At 39.6% G+C, this 16,087-nt stretch overlaps 1 protein-coding gene across 6 annotated transcripts in view; it reads left to right on the top strand.

Moving 5' to 3' along the window:
• Positions 1–233: 233 nt before the first annotated feature.
• The window catches only part of TBC1D22A (TBC1 domain family member 22A), a 454,341-nt gene continuing 438,487 nt past the window's right edge, over positions 234–16,087 (top strand). For 3 of the 6 annotated variants that reach the window (XM_048836262.2, XM_048836263.2, XM_048836261.2), the window contains exons 1-2: positions 234–473; positions 10,333–10,389. In XM_048836262.2, coding sequence (XP_048692219.1) covers positions 412–473; positions 10,333–10,389 — 119 coding nt within the window. In that variant the 5' untranslated portion in view covers positions 234–411. The remainder of the gene's footprint in view (positions 474–10,332; positions 10,390–16,087) is intronic. The other 3 variants (XM_048836265.2, XM_048836259.2, XM_075124482.1) reach the window with 3 other exon arrangements.

Below are 16,087 nucleotides of genomic sequence, written 5' to 3'. Positions count from 1 at the left end.
GGAGACAGCAAGGGAGGGAACCCAGGGGTGGAAGGCGGGCGGGACTTTAGGGAGGGGGCGTGGCGACAGGCGGGGCCGGGGCTGCTCTGGCTCTCGCTCCCCACCTCCCTTTGCCAGCTGCTCCCAGTCGCCCGACCCCAGCTCGAGTGGCCCTGATTGGGTGACTCTGACCCAACCGTCAGTAAACTTACTTCTGATTGGTGCGGGACTCCGCCGGCCAATGGGGATAGAGCTTTTTGCCTGGTGTCAATATGGCAGCGCTCTGCGCTAAGTAAATGGGAAGCGGTTGGGATGGAGTAAACTCCCAGGATTTAGTCCGGGCAGAGCGGGCCGTGCCGTGCCGTGGGGAACCGAGCAGGCGGACACGGGGAGGCGCCGCGCTCCGGCGAAGGGGATGAGGTGACGGGAGCCATGGCGAACGACGGAGGCAGGAAGCAGTTCTGGAAGCGGAGCGGCTCGAAGGTGCCGGGGAGGTGAGAGGGTGTGAGTGGGTGAAGGAGGCTGGCCTGTCGGAAGGGAGGGTGGCAGTGGGGCGGCTGGCTCCGGGCTATGTGGGGTTAGTGGCGGGGTGGGGATGCTGGAAGGCGGCGGGGTCATTTGTTAGCGTGGGGTGTATATTAGGGCCAGAATGGTCCCTTCATCTGGTGCTGAGGGCGGCTCTGCACCCCGTCCCCGTGGCTTGAGGAGGAGGGTCTGGCCTCCGGCGTTGTACCCCAGAGGAGCTGGAGAACAGCTAACGCTTTACAGCAACAGCCGTGAAACTGACTAGCCTCTGGAAGTTGCACCGTGCTTCTGTAAGGGGTAGCTGTAGAACATGAACGCTGTCCTCTGCTGCTTGGCTTGAGTGATGTACAGTAAACCAAAAATAATTGACTTTCGTGCTCCACATGCCTTGAAGGTGGTAATATCTTTTTTATTGGACCAACTTATGTTGGTGAGAGAGACAAGCTTTGGAGCTTACACAGAACGTTTCTTCAGCTCTGGGAAACTTACTCAGAATGTCACAGTTAAACAGGAGGTGGAACAGATTGTTTAGCATAAGTAGTTGACACATATTTCAAGGTATGCAGTGTTGCAACCATGTCCACCCTCTTCCTTGACACTCTAAGTAAGTTTCCCATACCTGAAGAAGAGCTCTTTGTAAGCCAGAAAGCATCTCTCTCTCCACAGAACTTAGTCCAATAAAAAATATTATCTCACCCACCTTGTCTCTCTGAACCGATTCTTGTCAATTTCACTTTGATTGGGTGGCAGCCACAGTAGAGAGTTCTTTGCTCCTTGCTGGCAAGTGTGCTAGGATATCTTTCAATTCTTCTTTGTGGCTTTTCTTGTTGAATTAACAATTGGAATTTTTATGTGCCAAACTGTTCAGTTACTTGAGCAGCTTATCTCAGTAGCTTTCAGTTAGAAATCTTTGTGTGTGTCAATCAAGTAGTGAATAGAGGAGAATTAGTTGAAACGATTCATTACACTGTGTGTAGTAATTCATAGATTGTAGAAACAGCAAGGACTACTGTGATCATCTGGTCTAATCTCCTGCATATAGCAGCCCATAGGATTTCCTTGAATTGATTCCTCTTTGAACTAGAGCATAACTTTTAGAAAAACATCAAATAAAATGTCTTTTAGAAGTCTAAGGGCTGGTCTACACTAGAAAGTTGGGTCGAGCCAGCTACATTGCTCAGGGTCTGTGGAAAAATTCATCTCCCTGAGAGATGTAGTTAAGATGACCTATGCCCCAGTGTAGACTGCATTCGGTAGAAAAAGAATTCTGTTGACCAAGCTACTATTTCTCAGCAAGGTTGATTTACTATAGCAATGGAAGCTTTAGTGTCTATGCAACTGCACCACTGTCGTGTAGACGCAGCAGTATATTATGTCAACACTACTACCTTCATCAACCAAAATTGTAATCTCATCAAAAAATATGAGATTAGTTTGACACGATCTATTTTCCATAAAACCCTGATTAACCCTGGCATTAATTATATTTCCTCTCCCTTAGTTCAGGGTGGCTTGATTTTTAAATCAAAGCAATTTAAACACCAATTTTTAATCATGGTTTAAATCAGCAAAGCAAAAAACCTTGATTTAAATCATCAACTTTAATTGTGGTTTACATCTGTACTTTTTAGTTATTTTCTTAAATAAAGGTTGACACTCATTGGATGATAACCATTAAAACATGTTAAATATAGCCTTTACTAAATTGGTGCTGCTTTTTGCTAACCAGGAGGATACAATATATCTATACACATTTATTTAAGCAATAGTATAGCTTAACTTACATCTAGTCAGATTTTTAATTTTTACATTTTCTATTATGTTAGAAAATAGTGATGCATTTTTTTACTAGATAAATTTTTTACTAATGATTTGTTTATTTGGATAAATATTCAATTAAAATGCACAAAACCAGCTTTTTTTAAAAAAAACCCTACCTTAAACGTGCTGGATAAACGATTTTTAAAAAAATCTATCAAAACATGTTTTGCATTTAAAACCGTTGGTTTACTAAACAAGGAAGTGTTATCTGTAGTTAGTGAACTGAACTGATAGATTCTGGTTACCATGCACTTCAAGATTTTAGATGTCATTCTCTCACACCTAGTTTCTATGCATAGATTGGAAGAGGTTAACAAGCTTTCCTGCTTTTTCAGCTCCCAGTTGGTTTCTTAACTTTGAACTGCACTAGTCATTGTACTGAACTAGTTGAAAAAACTGAAATGAAGAAAATATTCCCTCTGCACTTGCAGAAGAGACTACTGCTGTCAAAATCTGGTTTAGTACTTTAACAAATTCTGGTTCCAGGTGCTTAGCCAGTTACTTCCACAAATTCAGTGGTTTGATTTTCTTTAAAACTTGGTTGCAAATATGTCCTGTTTAATATTATTTTTATATTTAATCTCAATGATTTTAACAGATTACAGTAAGTTTAGGCCTTAACGGGTTGTCAATTTCAAATTTAATTTTAATTTAGTTTATTTAAAAAAACCACACACCCCGTATTTAATATAAATTAAAAAAACATTGATATTTTTTAACAATTGATTTTTATCCACACTGTTTTGCCTGGGGTTGATATCAGGCCGACAGTCCTATAATTACCAGATCATTCTTAGCTTTTTAAATATTGGCACAATCTTAGCCTTCTTTCAGTACTTTGGAACTTCCCCAGTGTTCCAAAACTTATTAAAAATAAACATTAGTGGTCCAGAGAGCTCTTCAGCTAGTTATTTTAAAACTCTGGATTCCGTTGTACACCTTTCTGTTTGGCAGTGGTGCAAGTGCTACTGGAATACAGTGTCCAGTTCTGGTGTCCATAATTCAAGAAGTGTGTTGACATATTGGAGAAAGTTCAGAGAAGAGCTGCGAGAATGATTAAAGGATTATAAAGCATGCCTTATAGTGATAGACTCCAGGAGCTCAGCTATTTAACAAAAAGGGATGACTTGATTACACTTTGTAAATAGCTATATGCAGAACAAAAATTTAATAAAGGGCTGTTTAATCTAACAGATAAAGGTATAACAAGATCCGGTGGCTGAAAGCTGATGTTAGACAAATTGAGACTATAAATAAGGCACGACATATTTAACAGAGAGAGTAGTTACCATTAGAACAACTTACCAAGGGATGTAGTAGATTTTTCCATCACTGGAAATCTTTAAAATGAAGATTGGATGTTTTCTAAGAGGCTCTAATTCAAACAGGAATTATGGTAATTCAGAGAAGTTCTATGGCCTGTCAGTAGGCTTGGCAAGCAGGTCAATTGACTGCTTATTATTCGATTGTGGCGAAATATTGTCAAATGTTCCTGCAATAATACCCTTATGTAGGTGGCAACCTAATGTTCTGATTGCATCATGGTGCAATTTTCCTTTTCTTATACAACTTCATTGAATTGTATTCTGCCTTTTTCTGAGATAAAATAACTCTGTTAAGATACATTTTTTTAAAATTAGGCATAAGTATAGAAAGCTAAACCTATTTGAGACCATAAAGTTTTACTCTTTTTTTGTTACTGTTCTAGTAAACTAGTGCTTTCAAATATTTGACCAGTCAATTAACTAATGATTTTTTGACTGATCAAGTACACAACCCGAGGGCCTGGAGGGGTTATGGAGGAGGTCCGATTAGATGATCACAGTGGTCCCCTCTGGCCTTATAGATTATTCTGATTTTTAAAATGTCTAATTTCAGTAGCTTTGCTTTAACCGCCTCCTGAGTTACTGAGTAGAAAGTATTTCTTCTTTTTCATCATAATATCATATGTGAATATATCATCTGTCTTGCCCAATACAAAACAGGAAATATTTATTAAATGCTTTTGCCTCTTATGCATTGTTATTGATAATCCTACAACTTCTATCTAATAATGAAACAGTACCACTAGCAGGATTCTTTTTTGTTCTTAATACACCAAACTACTCCTTATTGGCCTTAACTCTACTGAACATAGATTTCGCCTTGTGTCCTTTTGCTTCCCTTATCAGTTTTCTATAATTCCTAGTTTCTTATTTATATTCCTTGCTATCAGCTTTCTCCCTCCTTTTGTTTTTTGTTTTTTTTTATTTATTTTAAAACTTCACATTTTTCTGTTAATTTTTTTTCCCCTCAGCTAATTTGGCTTATAATTGTTTTCAGCTTCATCACCACATTTCAAAAAAGATACTGTAGAATTATAGGGACCTAAAGAAGGGAGATGAGAATGATCACGGGCATAGAAAAACTCTCATATGAGAAGAGATTGAGAAAACTGCAATTGTTTACCTTAGCAAGGAGGTGAATCAGAGGGAACATGATAAAAGTACAAAATAAAGAATCGTATAGAGAAGGCAGAATAGGTGCATTAGTTTTCCCTTCCTGACAGCAGAAGAACAAGGGGGTAATTTAATGAAATTGAAAGGTGTCTAATTCAAAACTGAAAAAAAGAAAATACTTAATACAATTCATAATTTGGCTGCGCAACTCATTACCAGAGGATGTTAGAGGCCAAGAATTTAGCAAGAGTAAAAGAGGGATTGTCACTGGATAACAAGAATATCTATAATAGTTAATGTTAAAAATAGAGTATTGGGAGGTATATAAAACTTCATGCTTGAAGAGTTAAGCCAATCTCTAAACAGTAAAAACTAGGCTGGGACCTTCATTTGGTGCAGATTATCCCACATCTGCCTACTGTGTGGTTTCTTGCATCTTCTGAACCATCAAGTGCTGGTCACCGTTCAAAATGGAATGCTAGACTAGATGGAACTTGATCAGATCTAGCATCCAGCAATTCCTGTGTTCCGAATTGATCTGTGGTTTAGTGGGAGTTTTTGGAGCTTTAGCTGCACAGAGCTCGGAGGTCACATGCTACTAGTTGTTCTGTCGTTTCTAGCTATTAAATTTCATTAGAATATATATTCTAATGTGCTTTTAACTAATTATTCCTTGTCCATGCAAGCAATTACCATAATTGTCACAGGGATATTACATAATAAAAGGGGAGGTGATCCATCTGCTTGGGGATGAGAAGGGAAGCCATCCACAGTGATAAAGAACTTGAAAACTCGTCTTGTCGTGTCTTGTCCTGGCAGGGAAATAAGTGAATCCTGAACAATTCTTTCTTCACCAGCTGTATCCACAAACATGGTATTTTTCTGATGGCCCAAAAGGCACCATGGCCATTCAGATGGGAGAATGCCTTTTCTAATTGCCATGCGCATGCTCTTATTCATTCTAGGTGGAGCATATTGCCATTGTTCTATTTGTACTTTAACGTATGAAGATTCAATATAATGCCATACTAAGCTTATCTCTAGAGCCAATCCTTATTAGAGTACACACTACCCTTCAGAAGATATACAGGACGCACTGACTGTTTACCACTGTTGAACTCTGTTGTTTTTTTTTTTCCTTGAAGAGGAACCCTGAGGGTCCTTTTCTTCTTCTTCCTTTATTTTACATTATTTTTCAGTTCATAGGTGTTTGGAATCTGTCAGCATGATTTTTTGATCATCCACAGTACTTTGCTGAATGATGTCAAGCCCTCCTTTTCAAGGACTAAAGGGAGAAGGTCTGCAGCTGGTGTGAATTTGTCACTGCTCTGTTGACTTCAGTACAGCTATGACAGCTTACATCAACAGAGGATCTGCCCCTAAATATGCTGCATTCCTGGATCCTATCAGCCTTTGAATTTAGTCTGTGATTGGAAATCCACAGCATATAGATCTCAGGACACTGACAATTAATTCCACTGGGCTGGCCTGCAGGTGTCCCTTTTTAGTTTTCATGTCTGGGTGTTCAATCCAATGTCTGAGTCCAGACGTTGGCAGTGTCTCTCACTGTTGACCAGAATATCAGCAGGCAATGAACAAAATGATAAGCTTAGAAGTTATGGTAAGAGGTTGGTGTGGAGAAAAATGAATGGAGCACAAGTGCTGCCAATCATACTGATTTTCTTTTAAGAGCAAGAAAACAAATAATCGTTAAGGGTATTACACATTTTTCACTGCACACAAGTTTATAAAAAATGCATTTCTACCCAACCCTTAACACTGAATCAAAATAAATATTATTCTCTGTGCACATTTTGGTCATTTGTACCAAAGGAGCAGTGGAGCAACAATTCTTTCCCTTCCCCTCTTAGTTGCAGGTGTAACAGTACTTATCCAACAGCCAAGCCTCCGTGACTAATAATGTATTATCTTTGTCTATCGTGGGCAGAAGCCTTGTTTCAGTGGTGCACAACTGTTTTAGGAAGGACTTGTGGATGGAGAGCTGAATGCCGTCGGTGGGCTCTGAGTTGTTGATAGTTTTGAAGATGAGGCTGGGAGCCAACCAAAAGTGCAGAGTACAGGAGTGATGTAGTTATTATAGTAATATCGTAGCACCTAGGAGTCGCAGTCATGGACCAGGACCCCATTGTCCTAGGTGTTGTCAAAAATACAGTCCCTGCCCCAAAGAGTTAACAATATGTGTATAAGACTAGATATAACAGATACAGACAGATTGGGAATTGCAAAGAAAGAAAGAATAAGTATCGGTTAGCGTGGTAGGCAGTGGTCTGTATACCAACAGCCTAACCGTTGTCAGGTTTTTCTTTTTTTTTGTAGGCCTCACAGCAAAGTATAGTTTTGAAGGAAGATAATGAGTTAGTTTTGCAGATGTTTATGGGGATCTTCTCCAAAGTATGAGGCAACGCATGGGAGAAAGCATGAAGGTGTTTGTTTGAAAATGTAACAAGTGGGTGGTGGAAGCTGATGTGATGGGCCAGTTGGAGGCAGGAGTGAGAAATGATAGGCAGGGTGGGGATAGGTTATGACAGCCTGGAAAATGAAGACCAGTAGCTTGTGTTTGGCCTCCTCCTCTTCTCTGTCATATCAATGAAGGAATGCAAAGAGCGGGATGATATGGCCAATGTGAAAGGCTAAGACAATGATCTTTGCTGCAGCATTCTGAATGGATATCAGTAGGGAAGACTGTATTTGTCAAGACCAGTGAAAAGGCTGCTACAGTACTTGAGATGCTAGATGAAATAGTTGTATGCTGGATAGGAAAGGTTGCATCCTTAAGATGGTCTGTCCTGCTGAGAATGCAAACTGCTACACTCTGCTACATTACTTTGACCTTCAGCCCCAGATGCATTGGATTATAGTAATTTACTCTGAAGTCAGAGGCTAGGTTGGGGGGAGAGGAGCACACAGGATCATGTTTTCTCCTCCCTACCACCCTGATTTCTGCCAGAGTTTTCTGGAGCTGCTCAGTCACATGGTGCAGCCTTGCCCCTCCCTGCACGGCAGCTGCCACAGCCCATGAGCTACATCCCACAGAGATCAGGTTTCAGAGTAACAGCCGTGTTAGTCTGTATTCGCAAAAAGAAAAGGAGTACTTGTGGCACCTTAGAGACTAACCAATTTATTTGAGCATGAGCTTTCGTGAGCTACAGCTCACTTCATCGGATGCATCTGTATGAGCATAGCTGTAGCTCACGAAAGCTCATGCTCAAATAAATTGGTTAGTCTCTAAGGTGCCACAAGTACTCCTTTTCTTTTTTTATCCCACAGAGAGAGGCTGCTGCTTTCCTGGAGGGGAGACTGAGAGTAAGGGGAGGGAGCCTGCCTGTGTGAGTGTGACTCGAGCTGTTCTGGGGATGGTTGAACTTCCCACTATCAGTGAGGATGGGTCATCTCTGTCTGAAAGGGATATGAATTATGGTGACCAGATTCTTGATTGATAGGAAGTGGTGAATATTCCTAGCAAGCAGAAGGTAGAAAAGGGCATATCTCACTACTGTCACTACCTGGGCATCTAAGAACAGTCACTGGTTGAGTAAGACTTTGAGGCCACACAATTCTTGATGAATGAAGGGAAGATGCCTGTAATAGGAAGGGATCTCAATGTCCTGAGTAGGTGTCAGAGGTGTTTCCTCCTTCCAGCCAGCATTACTTCAGTCTTTCTTGAGTTTAGTTTGAGCTAGCTGTTCTTGATCCAGAAGTTGCTCTCTTGTAGCTTTCATATAGAGCTTTTAGTGTGCCTAATAGGTGTGAGACAGCTGTGTGTCATAGACATGCTGTTGAAAGCAGGGCACACAGCATCTCCAAATGAGCTCATGTAGATATGGAACAGGAGGAGGAACAGGGCAGATATCCATGAGTTTCTGCATTTTTCGTGGGGGAAAAATACCAGTTGCCCATGGCCAATCAGAATCATTCTTCTAAAGCAGGATCAAGTAAGTATATTAGTACTTCACAATGTACTCTGGCTGTGTTGCGTAAGAGGGCAAGTAAAAATACTTTTACTTTTTCAAATATCACTAAAGTCACTTTTATTCCATTTTCGGTTATGGACTGTGCCATGAGGAAGTAGTTTAAGTGCAGGTATGGCATTCTTTGTGTACATATAGCATTAAGATGAGTATGTTCATGCTACAATAGGATAGCCTGTGTCAGTATTTCCAATATAAGCACCACCTCTTTAATCTCCCTTGCTCTCCCTGAAGTTTTAATTTTAGTAGATGTTTGTCAGGTTGAAACTTGTAAGTAAATTTACTTTTATTTTGAGAAGGACAAAACTTATTATATTGCTTACATAGTAACATTTTTATAATCACTCCTCTTAAGGATGTTGTACATGAAATTGTATTTACAAGCCTATTTTGTTTTTCTTCGTGGCATTGCCATTGTGTTTGTTCTGTAATGCACGCTATCTTGTATACTGTGTCTCTCTTGAACTGATAGATCTTATGTACAATAGTGACTACAAAGGAGCCGTCATGATGATGCATGCTGTAATTGTCTAACATCGTGCAAATTGTTTATAAAGTACACGATACCTCACAGGGTCCTAGATCCCAGGCTCCAGCCTGACCCCGAAGATCTAGACTGCTGTTAAACAGTCCCTTAGCCCGAGTCCCAGTCAGCTGTGGGTTTTTAATTGTGGGGTAGACATACTGTGTATCTCCATTTTGTAGCTTATGATGTGACACTTTTATCCTGGTTTGGGGCAATTGCAGATCGACTGAAATGACATTGGATGTGAGTCATGGCTAGCTCATAACATGGCATCCAATATTGTGCACTTTAAAAAGCAAACTCTTTTTTCATTTTGTCATAGCATTTTAATCAATAGAATTTTTATGTTAAGATTTTCTCAACCCATTTCATTTAGTTGCTGCAAAACATGTGGTATGTTAGATCAGTTACCGTTAGCTGTAGTGTTAAGGCACATGGTGAGACTTAGATGTAATACTGATTAAGTCTAAATCAGATACTTAAACCACCCATTCAACATCCCATATTATGGGGGAATCTGAGGGGTTTGTAGGAAAGTTAGATGATGCTTAGAGATAGTTAAATTACTGCATTAATCAGGTAGCAACCAAGGTCACAAGGAAATGACCCATGCCTCCAGAAATAGGGATGATTAACTTCTTTACAATAAGCTCTTTCAGGCACTTTTATAGGATTTAATGACCGGTGAATGAAGAATGTGGTTAATTGAAAAAGGAAGGGGTTCAGAAGCAACATGCACTCTGTGTTTAAAAAAAAAATCTTTAATTTTTGTTTTCATTTTAATTCTGAGTTTAAGAAATAAAATTTTAGGTCTCAACAGTGTGCTCATACAAAATCCCTGCCCTGAGGAGTTTATGGTTTAATGGTAATCCTGATGGAAATGATTACCCCGCTTCCCATATACTGTGACTTTTGCTCACTCTTTATAATGGTATATTTAGCAACAACTCTTTTTATATGTGCTTCTTTGAGACAGAAAGTTGATGAAATATTTTTGGTTTGTTTTTTTTAAATCTCTTGTCAAATTTGTGATCGCTTCTTTTTCTGTCTTTAGTATCCAACATGTGTATGGAGCTCAGCATCCTCCTTTTGATCCATTGTTGCATGGAACGTAAGTTAACATAAAATTAAAAAGTACTAGATGATTCTGACCTGTTCTGGCCTCTCACCACCTCCTCCTCTTCCTTAGTTTGTCCAAAATGCTGCTGTTAGTCATCTTCCTCTTCCATATCTTACCACATCATGCTATTCCCTTCCCCATTCTAACTTCTGTTACATTGCTGATTCTTACAGTATCAACTACCTAACAGCAGTTCATTGTATCTTGCATGACTTAAATTGCAAACTCTTTTGGAGCGTCTTGTTTAAATGTCTTATTCTGTTTGCAAAATGCCCTGTACATTTACCATTTTACGTAAATGATTTGTAGTAATGACAATTTAAAAATATTTGTAGTTAAACTTGCTAAAATGAGGTTAATTTAATCTCCTGTTCTAGGCTGTATTGCTCAATTTTGTACCTAATTGTATAGTTGATGAAAAATATTGAGAATTTTTTCACCTTTCTTTTGGCATGTTGTGTTGTCGTTGCCACGGGAAAGATACCAGATTTTATTTTCTGATCAGGCATGGCAATCCCTGTGTTCATAAATCAAAATTACAGTTTGCAAATCTGTGTCTAAATTTTTTGTATCCAGTATTTCTTATTGGCTGTAATCTTTCGTGATGTGTACTGTGCTTGCTTAGTTTGTGACAACTGCACAAATGTTTACATCTTTATGCCAACTTTAAGCTTTGCTTGCTTATAACACAGTAGGAAATTATTAATGTTTATTCTTTTAACTTGTTCTTTTTATTCATGACAAATCTTGTATGCTCATTTTACTTAATGGGTTGTGCATGTGCCTTATGAGACTTCGAAGAATGTCTTACTAAATAGAATGTTTTTTTTTTTAATATTTTTATAATCTAATTAAATTTAGTATAATAGAGTGGAGAAAATATACAGAGGGAAGAATGAGTTTGTCAGATTGGTGACTTCTTTTTTAAATGGGACATACACTACACAAATTATTTTATTTCTGTTTTTCCAGTGTCCATCAAAAGCTCAAGGCCTTTCACATTATTTAAAAGCACCCACATTTAACATAAAACCTAAAATTTATCATACTATAACTATATCATTGATCAGAAACTGAGCCATGATCCAGCACAAAACATTGTTTTAACTAAATTACAAGGTTTTTTTTGAGAGGGGTGAAGGATCTCCAGTTGTCCTGGTTGTGAGGGAGTTACAAGGTCTGGGGGGTGTGTGTGCACGCATGCATGCGAGAGTGTTGGGTGGTGGAATAACAGAAGCAATGCAGGGAGAAGGTATATGTTGGCTGTTGGAGTTTTGAGCAATTACCAGTGCTTAAAGGCCAATAGAAATAATCCAGCAGGAAGAGGAGTGAGAGAACTTATATTAGGCATCTTTGATCTGGTAGGGTGTCTAGAATTTATGGAACTAAGTACATTAGAAATAGCTAGATAGAACTGTCAGGGTATTAAGGGAAGTGTTGTTTCTTGAGATGGCTCTCCATGACAGGCCAGGAACCAGCTTCTCTGGCTGGTAGTGTGGTTGTTCCAATCCACTCCTTTGTTCCTCTCCCTAGTGATGTCATGGGGACAGTCTGCCCTCTCTCCATGTTGGAGAGAAGTGCTGGTGAGAGCAGATGTCACTGTGGAGCGCATAAAGAGCCTGCTAAGAACCATAGTGCCAGAGAGCTGGGAGAAGGAGCCAATTCTTGACCTGCTTACAAGATAAAACTATATAAATTTAAAGCCAGTAAAGGGTTTGACTAGTATGTGTTCTTATACCTTGTCATAAATGTAAAGGGAAGGGTAAACCCCTTTAAAATCCTTCCTGGCCAGAGGAAAAGCCCTTTCACCTGTAAAGGGTTAAGAAGCTAGGATAACCTGGCTGGCTCCTGACCAAAATGACCAATGAGGAGACAAGATACTTTCAAAGCTGGAGGGGGGGATGGGGCGAACAAGGGTCTGGGTCTGTCTGTGTGATGCTTTTGCCGGGGACAGAACAGGAATGGAGTCTTAGAACTTAGTAAGTAATCTAGCTAGATATGTGTTAGATTATGATTTCTTTAAATGGCTGAGAAAATAAGCTGTGCTGAATGGAATGGATATTCCTGTCTTTTTGTAACTTAAGGTTTTGCCTAGAGGGATTCTCTATGTTTTGAATCTAATTCCCTTGTAAGTTATTTACTATCCTGATTTTATAGAGGTGATTCTTTTTATTGTTACTTCAATTAAAATTCTTCTTTTCAAGAACTGAATACATTTTTTATTGTTCTTAAGCTCCAAGAGTTTGGGTCTGTGGTCACCTATGCAAATTGGTGAGGATTTTTACCAAACCTTCCCCAGGAAGGGGGGTGCAAGGTTTTGGTGAGGATTTTGGGGGGAAAGACGTTTCCAAACGACTCTTTCCCAGTAATAAGCTGGGTTAGACATTTGGTGGTGGCAGTGAAAGTCCAAGGGCAAAAGGTAAAATAGTTTGTACCTTGGGGAAGTTTTAACCTAAGCTGGTAAAAGTAAGCGTAGGAGGCTTTCATGCAGGTCGCCACATCTGTACCCTAGAGTTCAGAGTGGGGAAGGAACCTTCACACACCTCTATATGTTCTTCATTTACTATCTGATGAATTCTGTCATAGAAATGGGAAAAGCACAATGAGATATTTCATGATCCCTTCTTCTTCATGCTACTCTGCTGTATGATTCTGTTGCAGACCTAGAAGGTGTTCCCAAGGTAGTTCAGATTTCAGGCACACAAGACCACTGATATGCAGTCTGTAGAGAGCAAGGTTGGTCTGAGAGTTAACTTTTTTTGTTTTTTAACCTGGCAGTCATGGTGTTTACACAAATCAAACAAGAAGAATAGTCCCATTACTATGAAAGAGGAACTAACTTGATTAGGGATTTGATGTAAGAAAGGACTCTATGATAGGGATGAAGATAACCTTCCATATTGTCTAAGACAGGGTTCTCAGATTTTTATCCTGGTGACCCCTTTCACACAGCAAGCCTCTGAGTGCGACGACCCCCCCCCCCCCCATAGATTAAAAACACTTTTAACACCATTTTAAATGCTGGAGGCAAAGCAGGGTTTGGGGTGGAGGCTGATGGCTCATGAACCCCCATGTAATAGCCTCGTGACCCCCTGAAGGGTCCCAACTCCTAGTTTGAGAACCCCTGATCTAAGAATTGCTGATGGACTTTTTTTTTTAACTTTTCCATTATATATTATTATCAATGTCTCAGGTGATAAGAGTATTTGGATAAAATAATACTCCTGAAATTGGAGTCTTTCTGTTTGACTAGATCCATGGCCATGATAAAACAGAAAAAATTCCTTGCCAAGTCTAACAGCACCAAAACTCTTAGGTGATGTCTATACATACAGCGCTGCAGTGGTGCAGTTTTACTGATATAGTTGGTGAAGACACTCTATGCTGATGGTAGAGTTCTCTCCCATCAGCATAAAAACCCCCCCACCTCTGCAAGCGACTTAAGCTATGTTAGTAGGAGACGTTCTCACACCAAAATAGCACTTGTGTGCACACTGTTATGTCTGCGGAACTTATGTCACCTGAGGGAAGAAATATTCGCAATCTTGAGCGACGTAAGTTTTGCTGACTTAGTCATAATGTAGACAGAGACTCAGTGCATTTAATATAATTTAAAAATGTTCTCGCTCTTGTGAATTAAAAGCATTAAAAAGATTTTTCAACATCCTTGCAAGTCCCAAGGCTTATTAGACAAATAGACATTAGCTGGCTTTTGGTTTAAAAAATACAATTATCTCATCTTTAATGGGGGGGGGAAAAAAGGAAAGTTCCAAATAGTAATTGAAAACAGTATTAATTTTATATTTTGAGTATGGACTTCCTAGGAATGCCAAATATTGTAAACTGAACATGGGCACCTATGACTGCTTCATCAGCAATAGCACAGAACTGTTGATACTTTCCACAAAAGCAGTTGAGACTGTCTTGTTTCAGGCTTCTGTAGGATTTTTATGTTCTATTAAATGTCGTAATATAACAGAATGTAGTATGACAGATGGATTACATTGTTAGCCAAAGGAGGAAAAAAACTTCTTTTTCTGCATTCTTAAAAGTACCATTTGCAAGTTACTAACAAGCTAGTGAGCATATTAAGTGATTTGAGTTAAAATCTAGTTGCTTTTGCATTTAATTCTGGTTCACATAAGAACTCAAATTAAAACTTCCCTGAGACTTCAGAATTAAGTCCATAGTCTGATCAAATGTTCCAATACAAGCAGCTATGTATGAACTTCAAGGTCAATGAAGGGGTGGAAAAAAGGAGATTAGGTTCTACACAGGTGGTAATGGTACTGTTATCTTTCTAATTTGGCATTGGTATTGCCATTTTTCGAGTTCTATTCAGTACATTCAGGCATTAATAAGGAGAATATATACAAGCTAAAGCAAACTGTGTCAAATTCCTTATCCCTACACAGGCTTCCGCCACTCCATTCTGCAAAGCCCAAGTAAATAAGCCTTGTAGTGGGACCTGCTGGCCAACAGACTTGTACACTAATGTGGGCAATGCTGAACAGCTCTCATGGAAACTTTTCTACTGGTAGCTCCTCTCTTAAACAAGGGAGCTCTTGCTCAGTGCCTCTGATCATCAGAGCTGTGGCAATATAGCACACAAGGTTCGGGGGGAGAGAGATACTACTGTCTCTCAAGCAGACAAGCTTTAAGCCATTTAGGGTTTAACAGCTCAAAACCGCTGCCTTTTAATCTACACTCACAAACTAATACACAGCCATGGCAGATCACAGAGTACTGGTTTCACATATTTCCACCAAGAAATGCTATTTAAGAAACAGGCTGCCATGTATATGCTGCACTAGTGTGAGTTTCTGGGTTGATTTAAGATGTAGCCCATATAGGGTGCAGTATGGTAATCTAATCTTGAGGGTGACAAAGGCATGGATTATATCTAACAAGCTCTACATCTGTCAGAAATTCTTGAAGTATCTTCGGTAGACAAAAAATAAAAGGAGTACTTGTGGCACCTTAGAGACTAACAAATTTATTTGAGCAAAAGCTTATGCTCAAATAAATTTGTTAGTCTCTTAGTCTCTAAGTGCCACAAGTACTCCTTTTTCTTTTTGCGGATACAGACTAACATGGCTGCAACTCTGAAATAAAAAATAGTGCATGAATTTTATCTCTATATGACTAACGGCAGCTGGGGAATCCAATAACCCAATATTATAAACTCTTATAATTAAAACATATGATACATATGTGCCCTTATCTGTGGGGGATACCATGTCTTTGGGTTGCTTCCTCCAACCCATTTGCTTTCTCTCATGTTTACCCTGATTGAGTTTCAGTTTGAGGCATTGAGGAGCACCAGCTGTCTCTCACAGATGTTGGGCTAAGTGTTTAACAGCTGTGATTGCATTAAGTGACAGACAGAGAGAGCTGGGTATTATCAGTATACTGAAAGCATTGCAACCATGCCGTCTGGTTTAACTTTCCTAGTAGCTCCAGGAGATGAGATGAGATGGAACACTTCAAAACTTCACCTGACGTCTTGACCAACTATGGAAGGTTGGATACTGGACGATAGGTAGTTAGCTACACTTGAGCTTCCGGCATTGGTTTCTGGAGCAGAGGCTGCACAAAAGCTTAAGTGAAGCTGGCAACCCACTCACCTTAATGGAGGTGTTGATAGTCTCCACCAGTATTGGACACAATGCTTCCCTACTAGCTTTCA

The sequence above is a fragment of the Caretta caretta genome, chromosome 1, assembly GCF_965140235.1.
Source record: "Caretta caretta isolate rCarCar2 chromosome 1, rCarCar1.hap1, whole genome shotgun sequence".
Taxonomy (NCBI): Eukaryota; Metazoa; Chordata; order Testudines; family Cheloniidae; genus Caretta; species Caretta caretta.
Note: the sequence above shows the minus strand (reverse complement) of the source record. Positions and strands in the feature narration are given on the sequence as shown.